The 21,805-nt window shown below is 42.8% G+C and overlaps 1 protein-coding gene across 1 annotated transcript in view; it reads left to right on the top strand.

The window, feature by feature from the left end:
* RNGTT (RNA guanylyltransferase and 5'-phosphatase) overlaps positions 1-21,805 on the top strand; it is a 599,480-nt gene that overhangs the window by 132,038 nt on the left and 445,637 nt on the right. The window contains exons 7-8 of the mRNA XM_033938319.1: positions 18,146-18,255; positions 18,915-19,016. Of these exons, the coding sequence (XP_033794210.1) occupies positions 18,146-18,255; positions 18,915-19,016 (212 nt within the window). The remainder of the gene's footprint in view (positions 1-18,145; positions 18,256-18,914; positions 19,017-21,805) is intronic.

Here is a 21,805-nt window from a genome sequence, read left to right as displayed (position 1 = left end):
TACTTGTTTACCCCGTTTGGGTGTCCTCACCCCCTATGGGCACCACCTGCAGCTTACTCTGGCAGCATATTTACAAAAAAAAAAAATTCAATTGGCCTGGCTAGTTTTTTGCCATTTGTTAGAGGCTAATGCTATGGTAAAGAACTAAGTAGGGAATTTCCCTTTAGGTGCATCCAGAGAGAGACGAGGACAGCAGAGATGCTAGAGCCTGGGCTAAGTTAGGCCGGGGCAGCCAGATAGGGCTCGATTCATCTGCCATGTGGTAAGGCATGTTGGCAACACATGCTGCATGGCCTTCAAAGCCAGCAGATGAGCAGAGTTAATGAATTATTTTTATAGTGAGTAAATGTGGACATTCAGTCTGTCGTTTCTTTCAGTAAGCAGTGTGCTGTTCCCTTCCCCCCTTCAGCTGAAATGGATAGGTTTCTCTTTCACACAGTGTGTCTGCCAAGACACATTGGCAGCTAGAATCCTCTTTTCTCTCTCAATTCACTCAAACTGGGAGGACAAATCCTTGGTCATGTGACGAGCTTTTTCATTCTTTCCACCCCCAGGTCCCTTTGCAGCGGGGTTCCCGGTAGGTCCCCTGAGGGTTTTTTTTGTTTGTTTTTTTTGCTTCAGAGCTTGACCTAGATGGTTAAGCAGGCCCTGCACAGATTCCTTCTTGGGATTAATCCTAGCCCTCACCCTAATCCTTATCCTCTTGATGGGGATCCCCTTTTGGGGGTCTCAGAACTGTAGAACATTTCTGGTTGTTCTGGTGGCATCAAATTTCCTTGCAGACCTTGGTGTGCAGATCTGTGGTGTCTGCTTGTAGAGGACCTGCTTCTGCTGCCCAAAGTTCGGGTTTATTTCCGGCCATTGAGAGGCAATGGTTAGTGAAGTGTAGGTTTCTTCCACAGTGACTTCTACCCGCTTGGTCCAAAGAAGGCTTGGGATTTGATGGCATGTTTGATGATAGTAGGTGTTTTAGAGATGTAGGCATTTTATGCTGAAACACAGCCTGTATTGGTTCCAACAATAAAGGTGAAAGGGGGGAGGGAAGGGATTGGGATTCGTTTACCGTCTTTTTGTAGTTATACAACCACACTCAAAGCAGTTTACATACAGATACTTCAAACATTTCCCCTATCTGTCCCGGTGGGCTCATAATCTTTCTAATGTACCTGGCGCAATGGAAGATTAAGTGAATTGCCCAGGGTTATAGGGAGCAGTGCAGAGTTTGAACCTACAAACTCAGGGTGGTGATGAGGCTGTGGAACTAACCACTGTACCATGCTCTGCTCCATAAACACCATGATTGTCTCAGACTCTGAAGGCCCTTGGTGCTTTTTGTATCCAGTTTGTATGATGTACTTTGACCCTCTTCTACATTCTTCTTTTGAAACTCTGTTCAAGCGATTTGGCTTCTATCAAGAATTTTACTCTCAAGATGATTTTTTGGGTGGCCATCACCTCTACTAAGATGGTTTCAGAATTGCAGACCCTGTCATGTAGGGATCTCTGTCTCTCCTTGGTGGATTCTGTGTCATTGCACAGGGTATCTGGTTTTTTTTTCCTCCAAAGGTGGTCTCTCCATTCCATGTGAATCAAGAGATTTGCCCTTCTTTGTGGTGCAGGGATTGTCACCAGAGGAACAGAGGCTTCACGAGCTGGATGTCTGGTGGGTGTTGCTCAGGTACCTCAAGGAGACGAGCACATTTCATATCTTGAACCACCTCTTTGCACCTTTCCAATGTCCTCTGAAGGGCTAGGCAACCTCGAAGGCCTCTGTGTGAGATGGATAAGGTGACTATTGAGTCCACCTACTTCGGCAAGAATTATTTGGTGCCTCAAGGGCTTTAAGCCTACTTTACTAGGTCTCAGCCCATTTCCTAGGTGGACACCCAGGAGGTATCCCCTGAGGAGATCTGTAGGTTGGCGACTTTGTTGTCATTTCATTCTTTTACTAAGCACTATAGATTGGATGAATGTGCTAGCCAGAACCCGCTCAGACTTTGACAGAGCTGTCATTTGAAGGGGGGGGGGGGGCGGGGTTGTGTTCCCCCCATCCAATAGATGGAGTCGATGCTAAGAAAGGAGAAATTGTCTTACCTGATCATTTTCTTACCTTTAGCGACGCCTTTCTGAAGTCCTGCTTTTGGAAGATCTTTGCCTGAGGTCCAGGTGTGCTCTATATACTTCCTATTCAGTGCTTAAAAAAAACAACCCCAAAAACAACCCAAGAGAGAGATTCATTTTGTGATTAGCAGTTCTACAGGTTCCTGTGGTATGGCTATATGCAGGATAGTGAGTCCCACTCTGGTGTTTTCCTCGCTTGATTGTCTCATTGCAGCTGCAGTGGTTGATGGGGCATGGGTGCATTACAAAGGACCTTCGCTGTTTAAGCAGATGTATACTGGATTGTTTCTGGGAGCACCGTAGCTTATGTTGATGTTGTCACTGGCAGAATTCAGTTTTCTCTACCTTCACCTGCTGGTAGGACGGAATAACACCCATTGGTTCAGAATAGTGTCGCTGACTAAAGAAAAGAAAATGATCAGGTAAAGCATAATTTCTCCTTACAAAGAAGCCCATGAGAGCCCAATACTAATAGAATAAGCTAAAGTTGGAAAACAGAACAGTAATAACACTATAAAATAATATCTTGTAATAATAATGACTTTTTAGAAACTTTAGCCTTGTGTCTGAGGTCCTATATAACTTTGAAATCTCTTTAGTAGAGTGCAATTTGGGAGTACATAGACTAAACTGCATGAGACAATCATGCGCAGAACGTCAGCGCGCTGGATTTAAACAGTATTTTAAAGCGCTCCGAGGAGGTGTGTGGTGGGGAAACATCCCACTTTACTTAGAGCTGTTGGCGCTTCCGTTGTGAGGAAACAGCCTTTCTTCCTCTTTTTTAGGGAAAAATTACAATTTCCTCTGTAATGGGGGGGGGGGTTTTTCCCCCTCACCCCCCCCAACAGGATTGCTAATAGTTATTAGTAAAGTGGGGGGGGGGGGGTTCCCCCTCTTGGAGCACTTTAAAATAGTGTTTAAATCCAGCGCGCTGACGTCCTGTGCGTGGTTTTGCCTCATCACCCAGTTTGGGTGTCCCCTGCTAAATTCATGCTTCCACTGACCAGCTTGATTGATAAAATAAAATAGATAAATAACCAATAGCTCTGTGAAATTAGAACTAATTTCTTAACTTTGTAAGGAGAGTGCCTCTGTGCAGAGTGTCACGGAGAATAGGGACAAGAATGAACCTACCCCTAAAGGAGCAGACCTAGACCTATCCTAAGCTGCAAGCTACAGACCAGAAGCAAGCATGCCATTCATGACAAAGTTGATTGAGTTTGTAGTTGCCTCCTAGCAAAAAGATTATATTTCAAAATGGAATATACTATTGCCCTCCCAGCATGGGTTCAGAAATGAACACAGTACAGAAACATGCTTGATTGATCTGAGATCGAGCGTTAAATCAGTATTAAGCATAGGTAAACAATGTTACTGGTACAGTTCGATGTCTCAAAAAGGTCATCCAAATAGCAAGGAAGTATAAAAACATATATAAATAACTATCCCAATAGAATCCTTGATAAACTGTAAGAATGAAAGGTAGCATAAATCTTTTTCCTTGTAGCAGAAACTCTTTACACACTGCTCTTTCTGTGTTTATATAAAAAAAATTTCATTCTGAGAAAATATTTCAATTGTTCGCCATATATGCAGAAAAATCTCTTTTACAAGCTGGCACAAAAATTAAATTTACAAATTGCCAAATCATCAAAGAGAGGAAAAACATCAGACTTATGTAGTGACAGGGAAGGTGTTGGGGTTGGTAAAGGATGAAAGGCAATTGAGTACAAGGAATGGAAGTGGGAGAATAGAAAGTGGGTGACAGACTGGAAATAGGAGACCTGGTGAGAATGGGAGAATTAGGGATGTAAGTGCAGGAAGTAAAATATTGGGAAATAGATGAACCAGGGAGACTGAGGGTGGGAGAATGAGGAATGAAATCCAGTTACAGGTAGATTAAGAAAAAAAGGGCAGATGAAAGAAATGAAGAAAGAAATGAAACAGAAGGATAAGAGTCACAGAAGCCAAAATCCAAGTGGAAAATGGTCACACATCAAAGGTACAAAAAAATTATAACTTTTACTTTTAAAGGAATAAGATTTGGTGGTGGTGGGGTTGTACAGGCGGAAGTGTGTGTTCTGTTTCTCTTCGTTTGTGTTCCACTGCTCACAATCTGGTTTCTTGGGATTTTAGTTTCATTTTTTGGCTAGGTATTTGTTTCTAATCTGTAGTCTTTCACCTTTTTTTATTAGGTAACTGTGTTTTCCTTTCTGTTACTGTGGAGGAATCTTTTTAATATGCAGATTCTGGGAAGGCTTGTTCTCTTTTCCAACTGAAGGTTGTGATAGGGAGAGTCCTGTCATGCTGGAAGAAACCCTGCAGTGCTCTAAAACTATCCCTAAACCTACCCCTAGAAGCAGGCAGGTTAGGGAAACTGCCCTGCAGAATTTATCCCCAGTGAAAGGCAACCTAAAAGGGACCCGGTTATACTTGCCTAGTTCTAATGTAAGGAATGCTAAAAGACAAAGAACTACAAGGACCAGCATGCACCAGGCAGGGGATAGCAAAACCCACAAAGGGGTTAGCTCCTGCAATCAGCTCTGCTGGGGGCAGGGTTAATGAGCAGGGAAGCTATCCAGGCTCATTAGCAAAGCACCAGAGAACCACAGGTGTTGTGAGGGGCAATCAGCCCATGCTAGGGAAAAGGGTTTGTTCTCTAGGCCAAGGGAGGCAGAGGGAGAGGCAGCCACAAGCTTATAGGATACCTGAATCCTTGGAGAGAAACAGACCTGTGCTAGCCAGGATACAGAGGACAGAAGCCAGCATTCCCCACAGAAAGCAAGGAGTAAACCTCAGGACTGAAACTTCTAATCATTCTTCTGAAGGTAATAATTAATTTGATACAGAAATGCCAGAAGAAATGCTTACAAATGAGGTTGAAATGGAACCTGAGGAGTCATGTTTATTTGGGAGCATGATTACAGAGTAAAGTTTGGGGAAAGTAAAAATGCTGTTTCTGATAAGGTGGTGTTGCCTCACAAATCTAAGAATACCAGAAGGATCAGGGATTACTTCTTCTGATATAATTAAGGGTAACAGAAGAGTTAAGAATCACTGCTTCTGAATTTCCATAATCACAGGAGAACTGTGGGGAACCTGTCCAAGTAGTGCAAGCAGGTTGCAGGTTCCAGGACTTGAAATTGAAAAGTTATTTTTGTGTTTGCTTGAACTTTAGTAGTGAATAAAACATGGTGGGCTAACAGGCTGTTTAGCCACCTATGAGAGTTTTTGTTTTGTATGTTTTGGAATTGCACTACAATATAAGACCAGAAAATAAAGTCATCCTAAAATTCACACTAAACACCTGTACTGGACCTTTTATTTTGATGCAGACACCCCTCTACCCCTCCATGCCTCATTCAACCGCTTGGCTGAGGCTTGGATGACCCTGGTCAGGGCTCGGGCTACTCTAGTCCAGGTCTTACCCGGTCACAAGGTGTAGTAACATGATGGCAGATAAAGACCTGAACGGTTCATCCAGTCTACCCAACAGTCACACTCATTATGAATTCATGATTAAACCAATAATGAATGTGATATAAAATACTTGATCCTGGTGTTCTAGAGCAGTGTTCTTCAACCTTTTGACACCTATGGACCGGCAGAAATAAAATAATTATTTTGTGGATCGGCAATTGAATAACACTGGGCTAAGTCGTGGGCCAGACCCCGCCCATTTCCACCCAATCTCCGCCCCAGACCCCATAATAGTATTAATTGTAACACCATTTTTTCCATTCATTTTTCATATATATACACACACACACAATAATCGTATTAACAACACATAATGGTTAACCATAAAATTAAACCACACAAAGCACACTGTATGCTTTTCAATATTCATTCCTACCAGAACACAGATAACCCATTGCAAATACGGGACCAAAATCTAAAAGTACTAATATATACAAACAAACCCTAAGATTAAAGACTTTGCATGTAGTACAACCCCAGAAGAAAAGAAATAAATGCATTTCTTCCTGAACAGACAGCAGATGTAAATCAATCTCTAAATTCAAAAATAAAATCATTCCCCCTTCTGTTGTTGTCTCCCTCCCTGCATGCTATTCCTTGCCTTGTGGCCTGCTTCCACCTGGCTGTTTTATGCTGCCCCCTGGTATTATCTTCAGGCCGGCTCCCTCTTCCTCAGTGCTGCAGTGCACAAAGCTGTGGGCAGCGCCGCGGCTCCTCGTGCGTCCTGCGCCTCATCTGGAAGCCTTCCTGCTGACATTGCGACGTCAGCCAGGCTTCCGGTTCATGCACAAGAGGCGCTTAGGAGCCTCTGCCCACGGCTTTGTGCACTGCAGCACTGAGGAAGAGGGAGCTGGCCTGAAGACAATGCCACATCAATTGCACCGTGGACCGGTGGCTGAAGAACACTGTCTCGGGCCCAATGCATGTGCTGACCCTGCGGACCAGCAGGACATTTCTGCAGACTGGCACTGGTCCACGGACTGGTGGTTGAAGAACACTGTTCTAGAGCATATGCAGTGCTGACTTTGCATCTGGTAGGTAGGGGTAATGTAGTTAAAGTGTCTAGTTAAAAGGTTATGTGTTATCTCTCAGTGCCTGTTAGTAAAGGAAGTTTGTGTTGCTTTCATGGATGTACCACTAGAGTTTAAACAGAATGTTTTTTAATTCTACTTCTGCTCTGTACCTACTTCTGGGAGGTTTATTGGTTGATGTGGGAAAGTCCCATGTGAATGAATGATTATATTCTATTGGGGCAAATCTATAACTAGGCATCACAATTTAGGGACACCGATGCCATGCACTAATCACCAGTTCTATAATTGAATCTTTGTGTGCCAAGGTGCCATTATAGAATACTAATATAAGTCAGCGTTATTTATGAACCTTCTGTGAGGAGCCATATCAAAGGCTTTGCTGAAATCTAAGTAGATTACATCTAGCAGAAAGGCATCAGATAGCCTAGCACTGGTCTTGGCTATCTCATATGTTTTAACACCATGTGGCCTATCGAGTATTATCCCCTCCTCTACCTTAGAGATCCAACGTACTTGTACCAAGTTGTATTGAATTCAGACACACTTTTCACCTCCACTACCTCCACTGGAAGGTCAATCCAAGCATTCACTAACTACCCTTTCCATGAAAAAGTATTTTCTGAGGTGACTTCTGAATCTATCCCCTTTTACCTTCATCCTATGCTTTCCTTTCAGTTGAGACTCACCTCATGCACATTTTTGCCACGTAGATACTTAAATGTCTCTATCATATCTCCTCTTAGTTTGATAGATAAACCTTTGGCAGAATTATAATAGCTGTGCTTGGTGACATTGCCCTGAAAAGGCTATGGCATAATGTAATGAATATCACTTTCCCTATAAATGTCAATTTTGATTGTTCAAGCTTGCATATTTTGCTCTTCTTTTCCATTTTTAAATCAATAAGTGCCAAACATGACTTTAATTATAAGGTATCAAACCTGACATTTAGACAGAAAATATGTCCTTTCCTTAAACCTTGGATCCTACATGACCAATTTCATACTAATTTAACTGGCGGTGGTGTTTTTTGAACATAGTTGTTTCTTGAAAGTGAAATGTTATTAAAATGAATCTTAAGGTGTGCTGCTCAACATGGCACCACCACCTTAGAAAGCACTGATAAAGCTGAATTTGGAGTGGAAGAGCTGAGAAGCCGGGGAACCTGATTCAAATCCCACTGTAGGTACAAGCCTTCCAGGGACCAACCCCCCCCCTACTGTACCTGAATGTACAATGTTTCAGAGGCTTGCAGGCAATATATAAAAAATAGAGATAAAATATTTGTACTGGCTTTTTGTCTGATGCTTTTTATCATAAAGAAATGGTCATGCCTTTTATTGTTGAGAAATTGAAGAAAACCTGCTGTGCATTTAGAGGACAGCTTGACTGTTGTACAGAGTTCACGAGTTTTTAACTGAAGTTGCAGCACTTATTAAAGATATTTCAGCCTATTGTTTCCACCTTGAAATACGAAATCTTAGGACTTTGATCTAGAGGTCTGCAGGGGAATGGGGATCGCGTGGGTTCCACGGGGGTCCCGTGGGAATCCCCCTAACCCACGGGGATCCCCCTCTGACCAACGGGACTCCCAAGGGGATGGAAGGCTTTGGAAGCAGGGTTCATCCATATAATATAATGGACACGTCAGCCTTAGTAAAAAGAGGGGGGTTTATAAGTTAATTACCTGAACAGAAAACAAAAAAAGGGTTCCACCAAAGAGATTCCACAAGGAAAACAGCAGCGCAAACACAAAAGAAACTGGAATTGATGATCCCGTCAGAAGTAATTGCTGCTTTTTATGGGGACTGGCGGGGATGGAGGCAATTCCTTGCGGGGACAGGCGGGGACGGGTGGGGACGGGTGGGGACGGAGAGGATCCTGTCAGGGACAGGCAGGGATGGATGGGATTTCTGTCCCCGCGCAACTCTCTACTTTGATCAAAGTAACTTGGAGTTTTGTTGAATTAAAGAACAGCCCCTTTGAGAAGTTAGGCTCTCGGCACTTCTAAGATAATCACGCACAAAAAACTGCATCACTAAGGCTTTTAAGCATGGCAAGATGATTGCATTGGAAAGCTAAGTAACAGTGTTATTATTCAGAAGCCCCTTGGGCTAAGATTGGAATGTTGCCCTATGTTACATTTCTAACTTGCAAAAGGTTAACCAATGCAGAAATAAGAAACATTCTAGTAATCTCTCATTACACCTGAGGCTCAACTTCAAATTCTATTTGTCTCTCCCGGGCTTCTGTCCTTGGACTTCAATTTATTCTATTCATACTCATATTCAGCACTCAGATTTATCTGTTAATTTAGCTGTATTTAATTTCAGGTCTCCCTGTTCAAGTGAGAATATTAAAACAATAATGAAATAGTGAACAATGAAACAATTGCCCCCCCTTCCATCAGTCCCACATATCTTGTACCTATCCAAAGAAACCTCAACCTCGGTGAGATGATAGTTGATTGTTTTACTATCTTCCCAGTCCCCGTCAGATCTGGGAGTGAAAAAACTGATAAAAGAACCGTGTTTTGGCCTTCTTTCTAAAGACAAAAAGATTGTGCTCCTACCTAAATTCTAAAGCAGGGGTTCTCAATCCAGTCACAAGACACACACAACCAGTCAGGTTTTCAGGATATCCACAATAAATATGCAGGAAATAAATTTGCACCCCCTAAAGTGTACCTCCAATGTGTGCACATTATTATTGTTTTTATTACAATATAATCTCGTTATAACAGACTTCAAGGAACCTGGAAAAACAGTCCGTTATATCCAGAGTCTGTTATGTCCAGAGTTGCATTTTTTAATAAAACTTTTTAATAAAAACTTTATTTAGGTCAACTAAAACAATGTACAATCAATGAGCAACAGTCACTGCACAAGCACATCAGCAACATCAATAACAAAACTCAGCAAAACGTTGGTATGGCATGAAATGATTGCAAAACCAGAACACTAAAAGATGTTCTAAAGCATTATGTCGTGCTGAACGGGAAAGAAAAATAATCTGTCAATTTTGATACTATATCACCGGCACGCCACGCGCCTTGTAGGCGGAGCCTGCATGTCAGTTATAGCCAAACAAAACTACAGTTAAAAGTGGCTCTGGGGACCAAATTGGTTGTCCATTATATCCGAAAGTCCGTTATATGCGAGTCCGCTATATGTGATGATTTTCTGCATGTTTATAAGGGCACACGGCCGGGACCGTCGGATCTCGTCTGCTATAGACGAGGTTCCGTTATAAGCGAATCCGTTATAACGAGATTATACTGTGTATATTTATTGATTTTTTTTTTTTTTTTTTTAAATATAGGCTATACCGATCAAAGATATGAGTGGTTTACATAATAAAACAAATAGATCATGAAAAAAATAAGGCATTCCAAAAAATACATAGGAATACCACACATTTCGACACTTACATACTGTAATACGAAATAAAATTACGCTGCCTGCTATCGGCAAGCCATCTCACCCGCAATCATCAACTAGCTTAGCTTGAAGATAAAGAGAAGAAATGAGTCTTCAACAATGATTTAAAACAAGGAACTAATTGTTCTGATTGGATAAAATCTGGGTGGGAGTTCCAGAGGGATGGCAGTCAGAAAAGAAACAGCTGTTTCTTTTGTACTCTGAGGCCCAAATTCCCTAAAGTGCACCATAATTTAGGAAGCAGTAGGTGCCTTACCGCTGTCTACCTTAATTGTTTTAATTGGTGTAATTAACCACATTGTTTAAAACCAATTAAAATGACTAATGAAAAAAGTAGGTGCCCAGAGGTGCCTGCGTAAAAGGATGCCATTAATGCATCTACAGCACCTAAGGTCAAAATAGGTGTGGTTTATGCTGAAAATGACCTTAGGTGCCATTAGGCATCCCTGTAGATGTAGTTTTATGCGGTATAAAAATGATTTAAATAAATAGGGAACAGTAAAGAACATTTGCATATAGATTAGAACATAAGAATTGCCATCTCCGGATCAGACCCTGGGTCCATCAAGTCCGGTGATCCGCACACGCGGAGGCCTCGCCAGGTGTACCCTGGCCTAGCTTTAGTCCCCAAATCACCTTATGCTTCTCAAGGGAGATGTGCATCTAATTTACCCTTACCCGTATCACTCTATGCCACTCTTAAGGAGATGTGCATCTAATTTACCCTTACCCGTATCACTCTATGCCACTCTTAAGGAGATGTGCATCTAGTTTACCCTTAAATCCTAGAACGGTGGATTCTGCAATTACTTCCTCTGGGAGAGCATTCCAGGTGTCCACCACTTGCTGCGTGAAACAGAACTTCCTGATATTCGTCCTGGACCTGTCCCCCCTCTGCTTCAGTCTATGTCCTCTTGTCCGTGTCACATTGGACATTGTAAATAACTGCTTTCCCTGCTCCATTTTGTCGAATCCTTTCAGTATTTTGAAAGTCTCGATCACTCGCAGTCTCCTCTTCTCAAGATTATGCTTATTATGCATATGTGCAATCTATTTCAAGCAATAATAGCAATAATTTTCAAACACTAAACTAATAAGCAAACAGAACAATTAGCAAGTCTGGTATTTTTAAAGTCCTCCTATGGGCACAGTTTATATACAGTATATCTGAAAGGAAACACAGTTTCTTATGTTAAACATATGGCCTGCAACTCTGCTCCCTTTGACTTCCTAAAGAAGAAGACCTAGCTCTGCTCTGGCTTCATTTTCTTCTAATACTGTAGACCAGTGTTTTTCAACCGCTGTTCCGCGGCACACTAGTGTGCCGCGAGATGTTGCCTGGTGTGCTGCAGGGCCGCCATCAGGGCAGTACTACCAGTCCTGCATTCAGGGGCCCGGAGCTGACAGGCGGCCCGAGGTAGGGGCGCCAGTAGCTCGCCAAGGCAAAGTGAGTCGATCACCCAGGACTCACTTTGTCTTGGCGATCTAATCTATCGAGCCGATAAGTCTTCTTCTCCCCGACGTCAATTCTGCAGTCGGAGAGGAAGTTCGGGCCAGCCAATCGCTGCCTGGCTGGGCGGAACTTCCTCTCCGATTGCAGAATTGACGTCAGGGAGAGCATGCGTCGGCGTCGGCTTTGGGGCCTGTTATCCATTGGTGGGTCCTGTTCCCCGATGGCAGTGGCAGTGGCTTGGGGAACGGCAGGGAGAAAGAAAGAAAGGGGGCAGGCAGAGAAACAGAAGGAAAGAAGAGAAACAGAAAAAAAGAAAGAAAGGTCAGGGAGAGAGGAAGAAAAAGTTGGGGGAGGGAATGAGGTGTGGAGGAGAGAAAGCATACAGGCTGATAGAAGGGAAGAAAGATTGGATGCACAGTCAGAAGAAGAAAGTGCAACCAGAAATCACCAGACAAGGTAGGAAAAATGATTTTATTTTAAATTTAGCAAAGTGGAGGCAGTATTACCACAGTTTTCAAAGGAATTTGCCCAAATAACTTAATAGTTAACTGGGTAAATTCCCAGAGATGAAAACTTCCCTTCACTTACTATGCACAGTTCTGAATTTATATCTGCTGTCTATATTTTACAATATGGTCACCTTTTACTAAACCGCAATAGTGGTTTTTAGCGCAGGGAGCCTATGAGCGTCAAGAGCAGTGCTGGGCATTCAGCGCAGCTCCCTGCGCTAAAAACTGCTATTGTGGTTTAATAAAAAGGATGGAGGGTATATTTGTCTATTTTTGTATGCTATAAAAACCAAATACAGAGAGAGACTGAGAGCTGTTGACGAAGAGCTAAGTGTGTGTCTTTCTTCGATTCCAGCCAGAATATCAGCTTTGTGTTTAGCCAAACAGGCCCAGGTTTCGCACTGAATAAAGTATTTTATAATTTTTCACTATTCTGTTTACTTAATATTTCATAATAAAGTAATTATAAAATACTTTCTTTGTGTTTATTTGATTCCTATTCAAGAGAATTATATATATATAGTCAATATAGGCACAGAGTTAAATTTTTTAACATTTTCTAATGGTGGTGTGCCTCGTGTTTTTTTTCATGAAACAAGTGTGCCTTTGCCCAAAAAAGGTTGAAAAACACTGCTGTAGACTACTCTTTGAGCTTCCATGTCTGGCTAGCGAGGGAGAGATCAATTTTATTTAGCTCTCAGGGTTGGAGGCATGTCTCTTAGAACAGTGTTCTTCAACCTTTTGACACCTATGGACCGGCGAAAATAAAATAATCATTTTGTGGACCGGCAGTTGAAGAACACTGGGCTAAGTCGTGGGTCAGACCACGCCCATCTCCACCCCAGACCCTCCCCGCCCTCCCCCCCCCAACACAACAACACACACAACAACACATAATGGTTAACCACAAAATTGAACTACACAAAGCACACTGTATGCTTCTCAACATTCATTCCTACTAGAACACAGATAACCCCTATGCAAATATGGGACCAAAAACTAAAAGTCGCCTACAGCGACCATAACATGGTATGGCTTAACCTCAAGTGGGGTTTCTCTAGATCAAATACAGTGACGAGAGTCCTCAACTTTAGAGGCAGAGGCACAGACTTCGAACGCATGGGAGATTTTGTTCATTGGGAGCTGCAAAACCAAACATAGAAACATAGAATATGACGGCAGAAAAGGGCTGTAGCCCATCAAGTCTGCCCACGCTAATGACCCACCCCCAGATTTCACCCGGCTAGAGATCCCACATACATATCCCATTTCTTTTTAAAATCGAGCACGCTGCTGGCGTTAATCACCTGCAATGGAAGTTCATTCCAATGATTGACTACCCTTTCGGTGAAGAAATACTTCCTGGCGTCGCCATGAAATTGCCCGCCTTTGATTTTCAGCGGATGACCTCTTGTGGTTGAAGGTCCTTTAAGAAGGAAGATATCGTCTTCCACCTCGATGCGGCCCGTGATATATTTAAAAGTCTCAATCATGTCTCCCCTCTCTCTACGTTCCTCGAGCGAGTATAGCTGCAGTTTATTTAGTCTTTCCTCATATGGGAGGTTCTTGAGTCCTGAGACCATCCTGGTGGTCATTCGCTGAACCGACTCGATTCTCCGCACATCTTTTTGATAATGTGGTCTCCAGAATTGAACACAATATTCAAGATGAGGTCTCACCATGGATCTGTACAGGGGCATTATGACTTCGGGCCTCCGGCTGACGAAACCTCTACGGATGCATCCCACCATTTGTCTAGCCTTGGATGCAGCTTTCTCCACCTGCTTGGCAGTTTTCATGTCTTCACTAATGATTACTCCCAAATCACGCTCTGCCCTAGTCCTAGCTAAGGTCTCACCATTTAGTGTGTAAGTTCTGCACGGGTTTCTGCTGCCAAGGTGCATGACCTTACATTTTTTGGCATTGAAGCCTAGCTGCCAAGTCGAGGACCAATGTTCCAATAAGAGCAGGTCCTGTTCCATACTGTCGGGCAAGGTGCTGTTATCTACTATGTTGCATAGTTTGGCGTCGTCGGCGAATAGTGTTATTTTACCTTGAAGCCCTTGAGTCAGGTCTCTTATGTATATGTTTTAAAGGATCGGTCCCAAGACCGATCCCTGTGGCACTCCACTGGTCACTTCCGATGTATTGGAGGGGGTACCTTTAACCACTACCCTCTGAATTCTACCGCTTAACCAGTCACAAATTGACAACGTGGAGAATATGTGGTCGACTCTGAAATCCACCTTGCATGAAGCAACAAATCGCTACATAAAAACGGTCAGCAAAAGTCGGAGAAACAAAAGACCCCAGTGGTTCAGTACTGAAATTTCGGACCTCATTAAGGAGAAGAAAAAAAAAGCATTTATTGCCTACAAACATTTAGGAAAGCAGGAGGCAAAAGAAGACTATCAGGACAGGTCTAAAGCTGTCAAGAAGGCAGTCAGAGAGGCCAAGCTCCAAATAGAGGAGAATCTAGCGTGGAACATTAAGAAAGGGGATAAATCCTTCTTTAGGTAGATTAGTGACAGGAAAAGAAACAAAGATGGGATAGAACGACTCAGGAAATCGGACGGGAATTATGCAGAATCGGATTCCACTAAGGCCGAACTACTAAATGAATACTTCTGCTAGGTCTTCACCTGTGAGGCGCTAGGATCCGGTCCACTTTTACGGACAAGGGAAAGCCAGAAAGACCCGTTTCAAGACTTCAAGTTTACGCCCAGTAGCGTCTACTGTGAACTTTCAAGACTCAAAGTAAACAAAGCCATGGGACCAGAGAACCTACACCCCAGGGTGCTCAGAGAGTTGAGGGAAGTCCTGGCGAAACCATTATCTGTGCTCTTCAATCTCTCCCTAAGTACGGGAAGAGTCCCCTTGGACTGGAAAACAGCTAACGTTATTCCACTCCACAAAAAGGGCTGCAGGACAGAGACGGCGAATTACAGACCGGTGAGTCTCACATCCATAGTATGCAAACTCATGGAAACACTGATCAAACAGAAACTTGATACAATCCTGGATGAGGAAGATCTACGTGATCCCCATCAACATGGATTTACCAAGGGCAGGTCCTGCCAATCAAATCTGGTTAGCTTCTTCGACTGGGTAACAAGACAACTAGATGCCGGGGAGTCCCTGGACGTAGTGTATTTGGACTTCAGCAAAGCTTTTGATAGCGTCCCACACCGCAGGTTATTGAACAAGCTGAAATCGCTGGGATTAGGGGCAACACTAGCTGCATGGGTTAAGGATTGGCTGAGCAGTAGACTTCAGAGGGTGATGGTAAATGATACCCCATCCAAAACATTGGATGTGACCAGTGGAGTGCCACAGGGCTCGGTCTTGGGTCCAATCCTATTCAACATATTCATAAGTGATATGACCCAAGGGCTCAGAGGAAAAATATCATTGTTCGCCGACGATGCCAAAATGTGCAACATAGTAGGTAAAAGCACTATGCCTGACAGTATGACGCAGGACCTACTACTATTGGAACAATGGTCATCGACTTGGCAGCTCAACTTCAATGCTAAAAAATGTAAAGTGATGCACCTGGGTAAAAGAAATCTGTACAGGACTTACACGTTAAATGGTGAGACCTTAGCTAGGACCACGGAAGAACGGGATTTAGGAGTAATCATTAGTGATGACATGAAAACTGGCAATCAAGTGGAAAAGGCTTCCTCCAAGGTAAGGCAAATGATGGGTTGTATCCATAGAAGTTTTATCAGCAGGATGCCAGAGGTCATAATACCACTGTACAGGTCCATGGTGAGACCTCATTTGGAATATTGTGTTCAATTCTGGAGACCACATTACCGGAAAGATGTGCTGAGAATTGAGTCAGTTCAGCGGATGGCCACCAGGATGGTCTCGGGGCTCAAGGATCTTTTGTATGAAGTAAGGCTGAATAAATTGCAGCTGTACTTACTTGAAGAACGAAGAGAGAGAGGGGACAAGATTGAGACATTTAAATATATCACGGGTCGTATCGAGGTGGAAGAGGATATCTTCCGTCTTATGGGACCTTCGTCTACCAGAGAGCATCCGCTAAAAATCAGGGGAGGGAAATTCCATGGTGACTCCAGAAAGTATTTCTTCACCGAGAGGGTGGTCGATCATTGGAATGAACTCCCACGGCAGGTGATTGAGGCCAACAGCGTGGCAGATTTAAAAAATAAATGGGATATTCATGTGGGATCTATAATGATGTAAAGGCAGGGGGTGGTGAGCAAAATCAAGGAGAAGGGTCACTAGAGTGGGCAGACTTGATGGGCTTTGGCCCTTTTCTGCCGTCATTTTTCTATGTTTCTATATACAAACAAACCCTAAGATGCAAGACTCTGCATGCATATAACCCCAGAGGAAAAGAAACAAATGCATTTCTTCCTGAGCAGATAGCAGATGTAAATCAATCACTAAATTAAATAATAAAATCATTCCCCCTACATTTGTTGTCTCCCTCCCTCCCTTCATGTTGTGGCTTGCCTTCAGGCCTACCCTCCGGTGTTATCTTCGGGCCGGCTCCCTCTTCCTTTGTGCTGTAGTTCACAAAGCCGTGGGCAGTGGCTCCTTGGGTGTCCCATGCCTCATTTGGAAGCCTTCCCTCTAATGTTGCGACATCAGAGAGAAGGCTTCTGGTTCAGGCGCAGGACGCCCACAGCTTTGTGCACTGCAGCACTGAGGAAGAGGAAGCTGGCCCGAAGACAAAGTCGCATTGATCGCACCGTGGACCAGCAGCTGAAGAGCACTGTCTGGGGCCTGATGCACGTGCCGGCCCTGCGGTCTGGACCGGTGGTTGAAGAACACTGTCTTAGAACACAGTTGCTTAGCACTGCTTTTTTCCTGTATTGAATGCTTTGCTTCTGCAGTGTGTCTTTATTTAACTAGCTCTGTTGGACAGCAGATGCGAACCTATATCTGTTGTGCTTACAACATCTAATGCTATTATTTCCTGAGTCACGCAACCAGCCCTTTAGTTTCCTGTAAGTTTTATCTTTAAGCTTGTAAATGATCAATAAAAGAATAAATCTGTATCAAGACAAGAAGTCCTTCTATTCACGCCCTAAACTTTTATCTAATTCCAAAAGAAATTTGAGATTACAGGCTCAAAATGTGATTTATGCTCCTAATATACCGTATTTTCACGCATATAATGCATGCGTTATACACGATTTTACAAACTGAGCATAACCATGCGCGTTATATGTGTGAGCGCGTTATACAATTTTTTTTTTCATTGCGATCCGGCATCCTCCCCCCACTCACGTCACCCCCCTCCCCCGCGATCCTACATCTCCCCCAGCACCGCAAAGACATCGCTTACCCCGATTGGACACCAGCACCAGCACCAATGCACAGGACGTGCCAGTGCCATTGCCCGAAGATCCGGGCTGGGCTGGGCTGGGCGGTGCGAGGGAGATCCTCCCTCTTCCCTGTGCTGGGCTGGACTGGGCTTTGAGCATTTGCGCATGCTCAAAGCCTTCTGGTCTCGCTCTCTCCGAGATTCTCAGATTCAGAATCTCGGAGAGAGCGAGACCAGAAGGCTTTGAGCATGCACAAATGCTCAAAGCCCAGTCCAGCCCAGCACAGGGAAGAGGGAGGATCTCCCTCGCACCGCCCAGCCCAGCCCAGGCGAGGGAGGATCTTCGGGCACTGGCACTGGCACATCCTGTACATTGGTGCTGGTGCCGGTGCCCAATCGGGGTAAGCGATGTCTTTGCGGTGCTGGGGGGGGGATGTAAGATCGGGGGGGGGGAGGGGGGTGACGCGAGCGGGGGGGGGGGAGGATGCCGGTTCGAAGGGCCAGAAGAGGGAGTAAGCGGGGGTGGCGGGAGGAGGTTTTAGCAGCATGCGCGGTATACGCGTGTGCGTGCTATATAGAATTTTTTTAACATAAATGTATTGTTCCCGTGCGCTATACGCGTATGCGTGTTATACACGTATGCGCGTTATATGCGTGAAAATACGGTACATGTTCTACAGAGGGGAAATAAATGTTAACTTCTGCTTTGTGGTAAGGTTTAACTCGGAACACATAGCTTGCGTTTATTAAGTAATACAATTGCAAGAATTCTAACAACTTTTTTTTCCCCCCCCTTCAAGGGTGCTGTTTTCTTGGAAGGCGTGTCGGTTAAAGGCATAACACAAGTGACAACTCAACCAAAGTTAAACGAGATCCAGCGTAAATGTCAGCAGTTCTGTGGATGGGAAGGGTACGAGAATCTAAAACTAATTTCAGAGCTTTTTGCTGCTGTTCAAGGCAGAAAAATAGATGGTAGGAATGGTGTGGAAATATCAACAATAAAACAACTGTAAAATGCCTTCTGGTTACAGAAAAATACAAGATATCGGACATTTCATTCTGATTGCTGGTTGTTGAAAAGATTTCTTTTTCTCAGAAAAACATAACATGACTGAAGGAAGCACAGGGGCAAAATGTTAGTTTTGTAGTACAGTATAAAATAATGAGCTGTTGGAAAAAAAGGTCAACCCTTTGTTGTCAATTACCTAAGATGGTCTTTGGAGAGCTTTGTTGACAGTTGCAGGCATAGTATGTTAACTGATACTGTTTTTCAATGATTTCACTTTATCTACCAAAGATGAATTAGATCCATTAGTAAAAGTGTGTTTATTCCAGATGACTCCTGCTTATTTTGAACTCTGTAAAATAGCACCTGACCATCGAACACCTTTGGTTCAGTCTTTCTATGAAGGATAATTTTTCATAAATGGATATCAAAGTCTCAGCAGCAGTTTATTCTGAGTTGTTACATCAGCAGAAAATGTGACTCCTGTAAGACTGATTTAAGGAATAAATTGCTTTCTATTGCTATCCGCCATCTAAGTTATTACAAAAAGTGTCTTCTTTTAGGTCTGGATTCCCTGGAGCACAGCCTGTTTCCATGGATAAGGAGAATATAAAATTTCTGGAGCAGAAGCCATATAAAGTAAGCTGGAAAGCAGATGGTACTCGGTAAGTTTTACATCTAAGAAAAAAATATAAAAATCCTCATTGTGTAACAAACAAAATAGCCTTAAATGAGTTTGTACCCTGTTTTCCATGCTTGGTAAAGGAGTATGGAGAAAATGTGTGGGCTGAACAGTTTTGTTTTGCAACTGTTAGTTTTTCAATTTAATTACCCTTTAATGATTATTTTTTTTTTTTCATACTTGGTGCCTTGCCATAAGTGTGAGTTAAAATCAAAAAGTTTCCTTTCCTTACTCCACTAGAAAGGAAAATCAACAAAAAGCAAATGCAGCCATTTTACAATTAATTTTGTTCATGTTTATTTCTTAATAGCTATTTTTGTATGTATGTGTTATAATCTCTTTCATGCTAATAGAACTGGAATGAGATGTCCAAGAAAAAGTCTCAGCCTGTTTGGCTGACATTGCTGCCTGGATGTCTCGCTGCCATCTGAAACTAAATATGGCCAAGACTGAGCTGTTCCTCTTTCCTCCTAAATCCTCCACTCCTCTCCTGTCTCTGTAAATAATACTGTTACCGTTCCAGTCTCCTCTGCTTGCTACCTTGGAAACACCTTTGACTCTGACCCCTCTCATTTTCTATGCACATCCAAAGGACTGCTAAAGCCTACCGCTTCTATTTCTACAACATCACCAAAATGTGCCCTTTCCTTTCCGAGTACATTACCTGCACCCTTGTTCACACATGTATAACTTCATGCTTAGACTACTGCAATTTATTTCTAACAGGTATCCTACTGAACTGTCTCCTTCCCCCTGTGCAAAACTCAGCCTTATCTTCTGCCAACCTCGCTGCACTCACCCCTCTCCTCAAATCACTTCACAGGCTCCCTATCTGCCTTTGCATATAGTTAACATCGTGCCCAGCAGTCCGCTCATGCGGCGGCCCAACAGGTCCAGGACCTGTGCAGTAATCTTCTATCTATACCCCTCTATCCCCATTTCCAGTAGGAATTTGTCCAATCCTTTCTTGAACCCCAGTACCGTACTCTGCCCTATTACGTTCTCTGGAAGCGCATTCCATGTGTCCACCACACGTTGGGTAAAGAAGAACTTCCTAGCATTTGTTTTGAATCTGTCTCCTATCAACTTTTCCGAATGCCCTCTTGTTCTTGTCCTATTACTAACCTACAGGTGTGTTCATGCCACAGTCCCCCTCAGTATCTCTCCTTATATACCTTCTTGAGAACTCTGTTTCTCAGATGCTTTTATCTGTACCCTTATATACCTCCTTTTATCTGTACCCTTATATACCTGCTTTTTATCTGTACCCTTATATACCTCCTTTTATCTGTACCCTTATATACCTGCTTTTTATCTGTACCCTTATATACCTCCTTTTATCTGTACCCTTATATACCTCCTTTTATCTGTACCCTTATATACCTGCTTTTTATCTGTACCCTTATATACCTCCTTTTATATGTACCCTTATATACCTGCTTTTTATCTGTACCCTTATATACCTCCTTTTATCTGTACCCTTATATACCTCCTTTTATCTGTACCCTTATATACCTCCTTTTATCTGTACCCTTATATACCTCCTTTTTATTTGTACCCTTCTCCTCAACTGCCAATTCCAGCCTTCGTTTCTTTCCAGTGGTCTTCCCTCATTTCTATTCCAAATTCTGGTTTATTACTCACCAAAGAGAGCCCTCCGAGCGTCGCAACAACAACCGCTAACTGTCCCATCGTTTGGACAGTTATTTCTTGATCTTCTCTGTCATGGCTCCTACACTTTGGAACTCCCTACCACACTACATCTGCAGTGAAAGTTCGCTTTCAAGATTCAAGGCGCATCTGAAAGTTTATTACTACTCGCAGGCCTTCCTTTTAATCTCCAACAAAGTTGATTAAAAAATAAATCAATAAACCAAGATAAATAGGGACGCCTTTTACTCCCTAGCCTGATGTTTTATCTTTTTCCACACCTCATATTTTATTGTAATTAACCTCTTCTTCTTTCCTCATTTTCTTATTTGATGTTGGTTGTTTTTGTCCTTGTGTTGGTATTAGTTTGTTTCTTAACCCTCCTTTTATCTGAGTTTGTAAACTGGTTAGATTTTGACCCTGGTTTTATATTTGCGGCATATTAAATAAATTTAACTTGAACTTTCATCTAGCTGCCCCGAATCATTTATGCCTCGAATAAACTACCTGAGTTCATCTGAGTACTTTCCTTGTTTAAAAGTAGACTGAAAACCCAACTTTTTGATATAGCCTTTAATTTATAACCCTACTCCCCATTGCCCACTGCTCACCACCCCAGCCAGCAAATTAACCATCCATCCCACCTTGGCATCCTGTTTGTCTTGACTGTTTAGATTGTAAGCTCTTTCGAGCAGGTACTTTCTCCTTCGTGACTTTGTACAGTGCTGTGCACATCTTATAGTGCTCTAGAAATAATTCTGCTATCTTGTTAGTAACAATGAGACGTTTTCTACCTCAGAGGCAATACTGAACAACATATTTTTGAGGTTAGTACTCTTCAAAATCATTACTTTTCTCCATTATGGGGGCAGAAAGCAGCAAACGCCTGACAGTTCTGATTTCCACCTTTCATTTGCATAGGAGTTTGTTGGGTTTTTTTTCCCCATATCTTTATTCATTTTAAAAACCAACATCATGTGCAACATATTATCAAACAATGTACAAAATAAACAGCACTTAATTCCATCAAATGATATAATAAATACTTATCCCTTCCCCTTCCCATCCTTTCATACAGTATAAAGATAAGCAAGAATATTACAAATGATCAAGACCAACAAA

The sequence above is a fragment of the Geotrypetes seraphini genome, chromosome 3 (genome assembly GCF_902459505.1).
Source record: "Geotrypetes seraphini chromosome 3, aGeoSer1.1, whole genome shotgun sequence".
NCBI lineage: Eukaryota > Metazoa > Chordata > Amphibia > Gymnophiona > Dermophiidae > Geotrypetes > Geotrypetes seraphini.
The sequence above is the reverse complement of the archived record's forward strand: the minus strand, read 5'-3'. Positions and strand labels throughout refer to the sequence as shown.